The sequence below is a fragment of the Micropterus dolomieu genome, linkage group LG04 (genome assembly GCF_021292245.1).
Source record: "Micropterus dolomieu isolate WLL.071019.BEF.003 ecotype Adirondacks linkage group LG04, ASM2129224v1, whole genome shotgun sequence".
In the NCBI taxonomy this organism is placed as follows: Eukaryota; Metazoa; Chordata; class Actinopteri; order Centrarchiformes; family Centrarchidae; genus Micropterus; species Micropterus dolomieu.
The window spans coordinates 29,832,659-29,844,886 of NC_060153.1; the positions used below are offsets into that span (position 1 = coordinate 29,832,659).

A 12,228-nucleotide genomic window follows, 5' to 3' on the forward strand; every position below is an offset into this window, starting at 1 on the left:
TCTCCCCCCCCCCCCCCCCCCCACACTCAGGATCAACTGTCTTCTGATTGGCCAAGACCTGAAGCATGTTACCAGGCTGTTGTTGATGCTGAGCGGTACAGACAGGCTGAGCATAGCTGTGCGGAGCAAATAACCATAAATGGAGATCCGTGTGTCGTCAAACGTTGGTAGAAAAAGCTGTTCAAAACAGAGCGCTCAGAACAGGAGGAAATCCGAGGTTTTTGCTCACAGGGATTTCTTTTAAATACTTTAACCTCATTGTTAGGAGCTTTGGCCATGTTTAACATGAACATCCAACATTGGAACATTGTAGATAAGTCATTAAATACGGAAAAGCATAATAGGTCTCCTTTAAATTAGCTCAATGTAGGATTGTAATGTCATTGAAATGCCAAACTGATTTGCAATCGGATAGGATACAGCTGTGGAGATGGAATGTTTACAAAGGAGAAGAATAAAGGCATTGGCCCTGTTGAGTTTATTATTTGGGCTGTAGTTGTGTAGTTTACCCACTTTTTTCAAATGCAACCGAAGGTTTCCTTACCTTTTTATGAGTTTACCGCTGAACAGTTTAGCCAGTGTACAGGTATAGTTTATTATTTATTATTTATTTTACCACTACATCCCCACTGTGGTTTTGTCCAATTACTGTTAATATCTCAGGCTGCACTGCTCTCTCCCTCGCCCAACACAACAGCAGAGTAACCTAGAATAGTGTTTCCAAACCTCTATGAGAGCACGCATCCCCTGTCCAGCATGTTGTCCATCCAACACATTCACCACAACTGGCTAATGGGATGTTATGAGCCACACAGTTACATTCAACAAAGTGAGGAAAGCACAATCTTATAAGGTGTCATTATTATTCATCTAACTAAGACTGAGTAGGGCATATATATATATATATTATTACTATTTTATCTTTTGGAAAAAGAACAACGCTCTCTTTGGTTGATTCTTGAAGGTACTGATTTTTTGACATGGCATGCAGTCAGACAGTTAATTTGTATAGCCCTATCCTATACCACCCTCAATAGGATCATCCCTACTGCTGTGTACTTTGCAGCCTCCATAAATTGTGGGGTATAAAACCAGTCCTCCTCTCCCCTCCCATATGGGATATGCCAAGGTGATGCCAACAGAAGCCGTTTGATTTAGAGCACTGTACATAGATGCATCAAGAATTTATAGGAGACGTAATTAGGAGTTATAAAACTGACTTATAGTAATTGTGTGGGACACAGCGGCCAATAATACAGTAGTTATCATTTCCATAACTCCCAAGTCTTGATTCTTTTTCTCAGAACTTTTATGTGTTGGTAGAGATGTGTGTGCTTTGATGTTAATGCACAAAGCTTTTCTGGGTGGCAGAATGTTGCCGCTGCAATGCTGTAGAGGGAACTGTGCAAATGAAAAAAGGCAGAAAACCTATGCTTTGCTTTCTGTTACTGTAGTGTGTCACAGAAAAGATATTATTCAATTTTACACATTATCCCGACAACAGGGCATATGCTGTGACGAAACAGCATCCATATTTTGAAGCAAAGACAGATTTTAGAACATGTTTCTCAGTAAGTGTATTCACCTCCTTTGTCTTGCCTGTGTTTTGTTTTTCAATCTCATGGCTAATCAAAATGTCTTGTTGACTCATTTTGCAAAATATTACTGAGGCCTGCAACATTATTGGGATCATGGACGGTCTAGACCTGCTCTATGAAAAGTGCAATGAGATAACTTCCGCTATGAATTGGCACTATATAAATAAAATAAAATAAAATTGAATTGAATTGAATCATGTGAAACAACAAAAATGCGTTTTGAACTCTATTGCTGGTAGGAGTGGTCTGCAATATATTGTATACTTGTAAACACGTTACCAAATACATTTCCATCATGTCTTTCTCGCTTCCTGGCTGTCTCTCATTAGACCAGTCATGTACTGCTTTTTAAACTTTGAAGGTTGGTTCACCTTGCCTGATAATCAGACTGAATTGTAATTTTGTTTTCATAATTCAGTTGGACATCCTGTTCATGGGCACGTTTCCCAAAAGCATGGTTGCTAAATACGGTAGCAACTTCCTTGGTCTGAACTATGCAGTTGCGACGAAACTGTATCCCAAATCCCTTGTTCGAACGATGGAGGTAACTAAGTTGGTAAAACCATAGTTCTGACGAACTTTTGCGCCAACTGTCGTTAAGTTGCATAGTTCGAACTACAGCTCGGACCTGTGGTTAGAAGCTTAGTTCACGGTGACTACGACACAGATAGCAGACAATGCAGTGTTAGGAGGTGAATGTAATGAGTTTTAAGCAGGGAATGTTAGATAATCCTGCTGTACAAACATATTTAAGGTGAAGATATTTTTAAATGTAGTTGTAAAAGTACTTTTTAATGTATTTGTCATGGGTAGGGTTGCATTATTTCAGTCTGTAGACCATCTACGAACAACAGATTAACCATCTGTTCACAAAAACTTAATTAAATATAAGTCACCCAGTACAAAAGTTAAAGAATAAAATGGAGAATATAAAGACAAGACTTTTAATATTACCTTCATGTATACATTTCCAGGCCTCTGAGGACCTTTGGTGTTCTCTAGTCTTCATTACAAACATAAATATAAAAAGGTCAAGCATACAATCCATGAAAGTATTGTGATGAATAAATCCCTGAGAACTTTCGTTGCCTTTATAGCAAAGATAAGTTGAGAGCTCACGTGAGTCAAACCCGTGTCTGTCTCATTAGAAAACATACACAAGCTAAACCACTTATCACACTGAGCTATTCTCAAGACCTAGGTTTCACTTGTGGCCAAGGGATTCATAATAGTATTAAAGTGTAAAGGCGAAGAAACTTGCAGATTAAACCTATTTTACTAAATATCTTGTAGTCACTAATAGTTCTTCATTTTTTCTATATGGAGGCTAAATAAAATGATTAGGTTATATATTATTTATATTGTTGATTTCATTAATACTATTGTTGATTTTCTTTTTATTGTCGGTACGACTATGATCTGAAAAGCCTAAATAATAAGTTAATAATGTCACTTAATATCAGTCACAACTGACATATTTAGGCAGAATATGACGACGTTTTTTGAGTTTCGGGCTGTGAAAGTCAGACGAACAGACCTGGAAACATGTTAGTTCGAACTATGTTGGTTTAAACTAAGTTAGTTCAAACCACGGTGGTACCAGCAAGGTATGACAGTTTTGGGAAACGGTCGTACTTCAGATGTTTGTTTAACGATGCATCGTACCAAGATAGTTCAATGCTACCTTCCGTGGTTGTTGGCCAATTTCTTGTGAGTGGAGGTTATTTTGATCCTAAGCAATTAGTTGTGACTGAGGTATGTATTCTTTCAGTGGACACAACAGCTGTGTTAGCAATTAGTAAGAGCAGGTGACTTCACCTTTTAGAGATTATTGTTACCAATTTAAGAGTTCATTTTCAAACTTATCCAAGCGATTTTGTGGCAATTCTATATTCACTAGTTTTCTGGCTGTAGCTATTTTTCTGACTCTGGCACAGAAAGATGTCATCCCCATTGTTAAACCAGGGAAATTGGGAAATAGCGGTAAGCAAAACAAACAAAACAATAACAAAAACATAAGATGTAAACAGTAATTCAGAAGTACGGAAACAATGTGAACAGTTTTCATTGGAGCTACTTTCTTAGTCCTGTGAAAACCAATAGATAAGTGAGAAGATGTGTTTTTTGTTGTAATTTGGGTGAACTTTTCCTTAATGCAATTAAACTACATTATAATTTAAAGTCTGTTTCTGTTTGTTTCATGTTAAGTAATTCTGTGTTCCCAGTCCAAAATGACTGTCCCATTATAGCTAATTAAAAATTCATAATAAAATATATTATCAACTAATATCTTCTTTTTTATCAACTTAAGTCACTGTGAACATTACAAGTCTTGAACTTCTATTTGCAATTTATGTCTTGTAGGCCTCATTGACCTGAGCTAATACAACTCATTTTTGGGAAAACAAGACAAAATGGATGAATAATTCTGAAACATAATGTGCTATGAATGACTTTGTGTCAAAGTTTAATAAGGACATTTGGTTTGACGCCATTTCAAATTTTTATACAGTGGCACAAAATAACAGCTGTTGTGTCCCGGGTCAAGACTGACTGGTAAAGAAAGGACATGGGCTCAAAACTACACGTTAAAACTTTACCATATTACAAACTGAGTGTCTGAACATGTTACAGAACAACAGTAACAATAACAGTATCACTAACAACAAAAAAAATATTAAAATGTTCACAATCTGTCAACCTGTCAATCTACAGTGGTTACATTGTGTGTGCTCTTATGCACGCTGAATAATAAGTGGTGGTTGTTGCATGATGCTTATTCTCAGAAAAGGTTTATATACCACAGCTGCAAGAAAAGTTTAATATATAATTAAAATAATGTTGTAACCAAATTGCAACATTTCACAATGTTAACCACTAGTTTTATTTTGAAAGTCTAACCGGACGTTGCATATTAAATGTCGCTAAATTGACAGCGGAGGCCTACAGATCCACAAAAAAATCCAAAAAATAAAGAATAAAAATCAGAGAAACAGGGACATGATCCCTAACATTTTTATTACTTTCCACTGCCTCAAGCAAAATCCATAATGTCTCATTGTCATTGAAGAATGAACAGACTGTCAACGAAGGGCATTGTTGTGGGCAGGAATGATCAGGATCTTGGTGGGAGTAACATGGTTCATTGGGTATTGGTTGGACATCCTGTGGGCGTTTGTGGGGTCAAAAAACAATCCCGCATAGGCTTCCTGTCACTAAAGGGTTGCACAGGTCCACCACTTTTTATCATCTGCTGCAAGAATAATGGTGTGTCTCGCTGTCTCTCACGTCATCCATGCTTTTCCACTGCTGGCTTTTTCAGAGTGAGAGTCGAGGAAAACCATGAATATAATCTCAGTAAGTTCTGTCTGTGACAATCGGTAGGTTTGGTAGATTTGGTCCAGTGGCCTCAGAACTAACGAGTAGCTGCAGCAGTAGTTTGCAGCGGAAAACTAGCAGCAGGGTCAGCTGTTCTGTTATGTGTAGGACAGCAGTATGGGCATTCTTTGAACATTGAAAACCCATGTCGCTCTGTCCGCAGGGGACATGCCCCTGCACCACCACCACTAAGACTCCTTTTTTCTAATTGATTTCAAGGGTATGAAGCCACTGTAAAGAAGTCATTTATTTTTGATTCTGATTCATATTTCATCTTGAGCAAAAGTGCACTTACATCAGGCTTTAAGTAGTTGGATAACAGCTGCAAATGCAATAATGTGCATTTCCTCCAAGCATTTCCTGCATACCTCTGAAAAGAAAAAAATGGTCATGAAAAGTCTTTGTGAAATTCATCTTTTAATGGTTGATGTGTACGCTCTCCTGTGAGAGACCACAATTCAAATCAATTCATTTCTCATTTAGGTTCCATCTGTGTTTGATTTACCTCACTTCCTAGTGTAGATTTGTTTCCTGCAAAGGACAACTTAAGGCTACAGGAAGAAAAACAATATAGACCAGTACACAAACCATAAGATTTATTCCCTATTCATATATGCTGAAATCCAGTATCCCAGGGTAACTCCTAAGCTAAGAGTAGTGAAACAAAGCCTGCTTATTATGCCTGTATGCCTGCAGCATACTTTAAACTGTGTAATGGCTAAATGTGATAAAAACCAGCGCTAAACCACACTTTAGAGTAAGACAGTACATTTGACTTTGATGTACCTTATTTGTTAACGGTGTTTGAATGCATGTCCCTGTATCTTCACTAACATGAATTATTCCTGCGATAAGGAAGCTTACACATTCTGTGGAATGGCCTTTTGCTCCTTGGATGTTTGTTTTTTAATCTGGAACTTTGGAAGTATATTTTGCAACTATCATTTATACCAACTGTGTAAGACAGTTTCACATGGAGTGTGTCAACTACAAATATTCTCCATCACAGTTCATTTTGACACCTCATTGTAATTTAGTTTTAGTCTTTTTAGTTTTTTGTGTTTTGATTATGTTGGTTTTAGTGAACATATTTTAGTATAGTTTTTGTCATTGTAATTTTCACATTACTTTGGTAGTGCATTTAATATATAGTATGTCTTTGTAGCATTCTGAGACTACATAAGTTGCCATCTTTTTTATAACATGTCACAGGCGTTGTTCTTTCGTTTGCGAAAAGGGCACTCTTAGGGATCACTCAGCGCCTTTCTTGGTCACTTGCAGCTAGATGGGTTCCCCACTATATTCAGAAGCTATATCACACCAGATTTCTGAAATGCAAACCGGGGACATTTTTGGTTTGGTGGTCAGTGTGTCATTAAAAAGATAATGTTATTATATATGAAATAAAAAAGGAGGACAATTTATAATCTGTCAAATCTGTCAAATGCCACCCTCGTGAATATAATGAAGTCATATCAGGCCAGAAATAACCTTTTAATCAATAAGTAGATGCTGCAGTCTGGGTTGTATTGGCCATTTAAAGGTAAGAAGGACTGGATTGGTTGGGACACAGCAAGTTAAATAATTTAGAGTCATAAGGATAATTGCAAAAAAAGATCATGTCTTTATTTTATACATAACTCTGCAGTAAGTCATGTTAATAATAGGGTACAGTCTGTTTTCCACATATAAACAAGGACATTAGACAGAGCCCTAACAAATACACATTCCATCGGCAACAAAAGGCTTCTATTATTGCTTATAGTCACGTAAATGTAAGTGCTGGCTATGTATAAGCTGCAAACACTTATTTGGCCACAATTTTGATTATTCCGTTAAAAGAAACGTTAAGTATCACAAAGACATACCTTTGCTATTACCACGGACATAAAGTGATATAAAGTTTGTATGTAATGTCTGCTTGATCCAGATAAAAGCATCTGTAGCAACACACCTGTACGCTCTGCTGTCCAGTCTTTCTGGCTGCATAAAATCTGATTTCAGGTCTGTTAACACCTTATACAGTCTATGATTAACACACAGTTAAAAACAGGGAAATTTCCAGGGACAGCTCCAGATGAAGACAGGCCACCAAAACCGGGAACTGTCCCCAGAAAACGGGGGTGTCTTATCACCCTACTATTCACAATGAACAAAATACTGTCAGCTGTCAGAATCAATCTTGAGACAATCAGCTTAATATATTATATTTTCCTTTACCGGAAATCTGGGGGAAGATTTATGTGGGTGACAGCCTACATTCATTCTGCACTCATTCCTACTGATAACACATAAACACTAAACTGAAAGTAGCGCGGACATTACCATTACACAATAGTAATAATGTACATTAGCTGACCTCTTTACAGTAGAAATGTTGCTGTACTAACCCACCTGTTTTATTGGTTTGTCCTCGCTCTTTTGTTGTACTTTCTTGTCTTATGTTCAGTGGAACTGTGGATGACTTTAGCCCATGAATCTGTTACATTTTTATCCTCCCAAGAATGATGGAAGAAGAATGATGAACATTACTTAGCTAACATTACTCAGACACTGAAATCCTAAATGTTGTTTATTAGTTCAGCAGTTCAAGCAGCTAAATCTATGTATACACACATTAAGGGGTCACATTTAAGGGGGCTTTTTTAAGGTCTTTTCAAATAGTAGTAGTACAAAGATGACAGAAAACAAGAGTTGGTGAATGTCTTAACCCTAGGCGCATTCATTTGTCAATTCTTCCTTCTTTGCATTTCCACCTATTCAGGTTTAACTTATCAAATTGTGATGTCAAGGTTAATGTTCTTATGGAAAGAAGATCGTCACTTATTATTTTTTCTAGTTCTCGTTGTTACCCTACACAAATCTGGCTTGGACTTTACAAACTACTAAAAAGTCCACATACTGCATTCCAGAGCACCTTCACCTGACTGTCCAACATTAACTGCAACCTAATGCTCAAGTCAGAACAACCTAAAAGTTTTTAAAACCACCATCCACATGAGTACATGAGTTGAACTAGCATGCTCTCTGCAATTCCTCACTCACCATTTGAGCTCCGGTCCTTTGTCGGTTGCTAGGCTGTCAATGACTCCACCGGTGGTGTGGCAGCTGGCTGGCCGCGCTTTTGATTCATCGAAGTGAGTGGGAAACTATGAAGCTTACTTTGTGACAGCTCAGAAGCTTTAAAATTTAAGATGTCATTGAACTGATGAATGGAGAGAGGAGAGGCTGAACCTGCCCGCTGGTGTCATATGTCACTGTCCAAAGTGATGAGGGACCCTGCCTGCCGCCCCGTTACACCTGCCCAAAGGCTCCGGTGGCAACCTTTCTTTACTGATGTTGGAAGAATCAGCAATATCATTTTCAGTAGAATAGAAGCCTATGGATGCTGTATGTTAGAATCTGTTCAACTTCATAAAGATGTAGACAAATGTTTGCTCTCAGCTAACTCCATGCCTTAACCACACAGAGGACACCACGATGGAAGCTTTGCTCTCCTGCCATTGCTTATCATTGTCATGCACTCCAAACAGACACATGGCCTTCAAGTGCTGGTTATATGATGGAACACTGATATGACAGAGTTTGGCATCCATATGTGAAATCCAAAGAATCACACCAAATTAAAAGCAATTATTGCTGCAATCAGCCTATGTATGGGACTCTTAATGTACATGTCTTGAGTACACTGGTAATTCAGATTTTAAATTGCATTACCAGAGACTACAGATGTAAATGATCTTATAGCTAACTCTGGTACAGCTAAGAAGCTGCATGTGCACTGTCCCTGTCAAATAAACAAATGAATGGAAAACACACCTGCTGACAGAGATAGATTTTCCCTTGCGATGCTGATAAATAAATTTGCAGTGGGTGACAAATGTGTATCCTTTTATCAGAGTAAGTGTCCGATTTGCTCTGATAAAAGGCAACAAGTAGGAACATTAGCATAGAGCTCAACTGGGGCCACCAACTCACTGCACTGTAAGGAAATAACAATGCACAGACGCAGCAAAGTATAAGGGAGCTGTTTCCACAACATCAATCAATGATAGATAGATAGATAGATAGATAGATAGATAGATAGATAGATAGATAGATAGATAGATAGATAGATAGATAGATAGATAGATAGATATGTACTTTTTTATCCCGAGGGAAATTCAAGTATCCAGCAGCATACGAAACATACATACATTAAACCTATAATAAAATAAAATTAAAATTAAAATAACACAGTAGCCACAGTAAAACAGTGCAAAACAGTAAACAGTACAGATGGAAATTGTAAAGAGTACAGAATACATACACCTTGGTTATTAATTGTTTGTCTAAACACCAGAATATTTAATTACTACATTGAAATTGGTCCACATACTGTACACCTTCATGTCAACTGAGGTATGGTAAATCATTCCTTGCATTTGTGTCCACTCATTGACTGTTGGTTTTGACTGGGCGCTGAAGAAACAGTTTTATGGTCAACATTAGCTCTTAATACAGCAGCAGGTTAAAACCCACTAAACTTTTTGCTTATCAAGCTAAAAGTGGCCACATTATTGTCATATCTATTTCAGTTTTTATGAATTATTCCTGTAAAGTGCTTTGTTGAAACCGCTAGGTCTAGTTTGTAAAGGAAGATGGGGATATCTATGTGACAGCATGTTAGTTATTAATGGCCAGTTGGTCATAATGATAGCCATTCAGCACAATGTCAGCCTATCTCCCCCAGTAATGCTTTATAGCCCCAGACTAACCTCCGCTCTGGAATTATCCTGCCATGTCTCAAGCTCTCTCATCACTGTTACAACTTTAAATCAGCCAGTCTAACTAGAAGCTGGACCGATTTGGAAACACGCATTCATCTTGCTAACAAGAATTAGTCCCCCCTCCCCTCTTTTCTCTGATGTCTCCACAGCTGTACAGCTCAGTGGACTTTGGCAGAAAATGGCAGCTCATCCACGAACACGTCACGCCGAACAGATTCTACTGGTGAGTCATCATTTGTCTTTGCTTTTTCTTTTTTATTCTGCTCCATTCCTCTTCCCCAAAGTTTTGTTTACTCGGGAATGCAGAAACTGTTGCTCGTGTTCTGCGCGACTGAGCAAGTGATATTGATGGCTTAGAACAAGGTGTGTGACTGACTGGTGATGCTGCTAAAATTCAGCGCATTTTCTACCCCTTGATACAATCAGGCAGAGATTAATCTCCTCCTTCAGAACACACTTTGCATTCAGCGTCCGAGGGATTGTCGCATTCCCCTTCATTTCTCACACACGTCCTGCTCATATCAGGCATACTGCACGTAAATACAGGGAGAGGGAGGTGGTTTTCTACAGATTCACACTTGCAGAGAAGCTTACGTACAGTATCAGGAGCTGTGACTAATAATGGATCCGGGTCATCCCTGTCACTTCTCATCCAGTCATGTCTGCTGCTCACTCCCCCTGCAGTGTGCCTAATATGTCTGAAAGTGCACACTCATCACAAACATAGGCCCGGATCTATTCCAGCTCATTGCTTCTTTCCCCCCTCTGAGGTGCCCGGGATTGCTGTTGGCTATATCCAGCGTAACTTGCATAAATCTGGAGCTACTTCCGTGCCATCATGGTATAATCCTAAATAATGTGCACAATCCATTGCTGGCTTTGCCCTTCACCGTCAAAGCCCCTTCAAGGACATCTAAACACTGGATGGGCCTCTAGCAATCGCTAGGCAGGCCTCCAGTTGGCTGCATTTAGACAATGGCTTCATCAGCCTCCAAGGGATGTGAAATATCGCCACAATGGGAAAGCTGCGTCCATCCAGTGTAATCCACAAGCAGTGAAATGAGCATGAAAGCAAGATTTTACCCAGAGATAGACTCATAGTCAGAGAGTGTGGTGACCCTGCACTACTCAGCCAATGATGAGGAGACTGTATTTGTATTTCTTTGCCTTGTTGCATTTTGCTGCATGAACTAGCCTAGAGCTGTAGTGGATGTGTTTGTCATAACGTGGCATTTAGAAAATGGGAGAAACTTTCTTGTATTCTCCTTACTAAGTTAAAGAAACAGCTATAATCTGAGATGAATGCTTCTGCTAGATCTTTGTCCCTTATTTTCTGTTTCCTCTTCCAGCCTGTCTCTGCACTTATAACTTGCTGGTCTTTTTCGTATTTTTTTCCCCTTTCCATCCTTTTCTATTCATTGTCATTAAGATTATGTAGTCTTTCATGGTCTGTCATTCTCTCCTAGGTCTGTCTTGGGCCTAGACAAGGAGCCAGATCTGGTCCACATGGAGGCTCATACACCAGATGGAGGTGAGTGTCTCCTACACACACATACACATCAAAGAGGTGTAATGAACAGGAATGAATTCCTCCTGGACAAAAGAAGGTGTCTCTGGAGAAACAGCACTGGCTCGCCTTACAAATGAACCCAGTGCATGATTCTGGATTAACATGGTCTTTCTTCTCTGTCCTTCACTCGCTGCATGTCAGCTCCGTACGTCGGTTTGGCAGTACCACCAAGGTCTTTCATAGGTGACAAAGATGAAATACTTTATGCCATGTCAGACTTGTGTCAGTCTGAGATAAAAGCATTGCTTTTTTCTCATAAACATAGTATGATTGAAAGGCGGATATGTCTGTTTGCATTATCTACACAGAATTGGAGTAGATCTGGTGCTAGAAAGAGGCACAAATTAGTCAAAGAAAATGTTAGCATAGACGGGGGAGTAGAACCCTACACAGTTCATGTAAGACTATGATACATAATTGTTTTGTTCTCAATTATCTACTTAATTGAGAACAAAACGTCAAAGATGCCCTTTATCACTTTGTTAGAGATAAGGCATGGTTACAGCTCTATGAATTTAGTAGTCATAAACATCTCATGCTTTCTGTATGTCTTCCTATGTGACAGATGTGCAGTATGTCACATGCAGAGCTCAGATGTGCACAGAAGCTAACAGGAACTACCCGTTCCCTGGATACATCGACATCAGCTCTTTGGTGGTTCAAGATGACTACATATTCATACAGGTAGGGCTCTTAACAGTCAACCCCACATATTATTTTCTACATGATAGATTATGCTATGTAGACATTATCAACCCTGAGTAAAATGTATCTTATACAGTGGGTACGGAAAGTATTCAGACCCCTTTAAATTTTTCACTCTTTGTTTCATTGCAGCCATTTTCCAAAAATCAAAAAAGTTCATTTTATTTCTCAGTAATGTACGCTCAGCACCCCATCTTGACAGAAAAAA

General features: G+C 38.7%; 1 protein-coding gene across 1 annotated transcript in view; it reads left to right on the forward strand.

Moving 5' to 3' along the window:
* The window catches only part of sorcs3 (sortilin related VPS10 domain containing receptor 3), a 133,602-nt gene that overhangs the window by 46,988 nt on the left and 74,386 nt on the right, over positions 1–12,228 (forward strand). Inside the window, exons 4-6 of the mRNA XM_046047481.1 lie at positions 9,895–9,968; positions 11,212–11,276; positions 11,881–11,999. Coding sequence (XP_045903437.1) covers positions 9,895–9,968; positions 11,212–11,276; positions 11,881–11,999 — 258 coding nt within the window. The remainder of the gene's footprint in view (positions 1–9,894; positions 9,969–11,211; positions 11,277–11,880; positions 12,000–12,228) is intronic.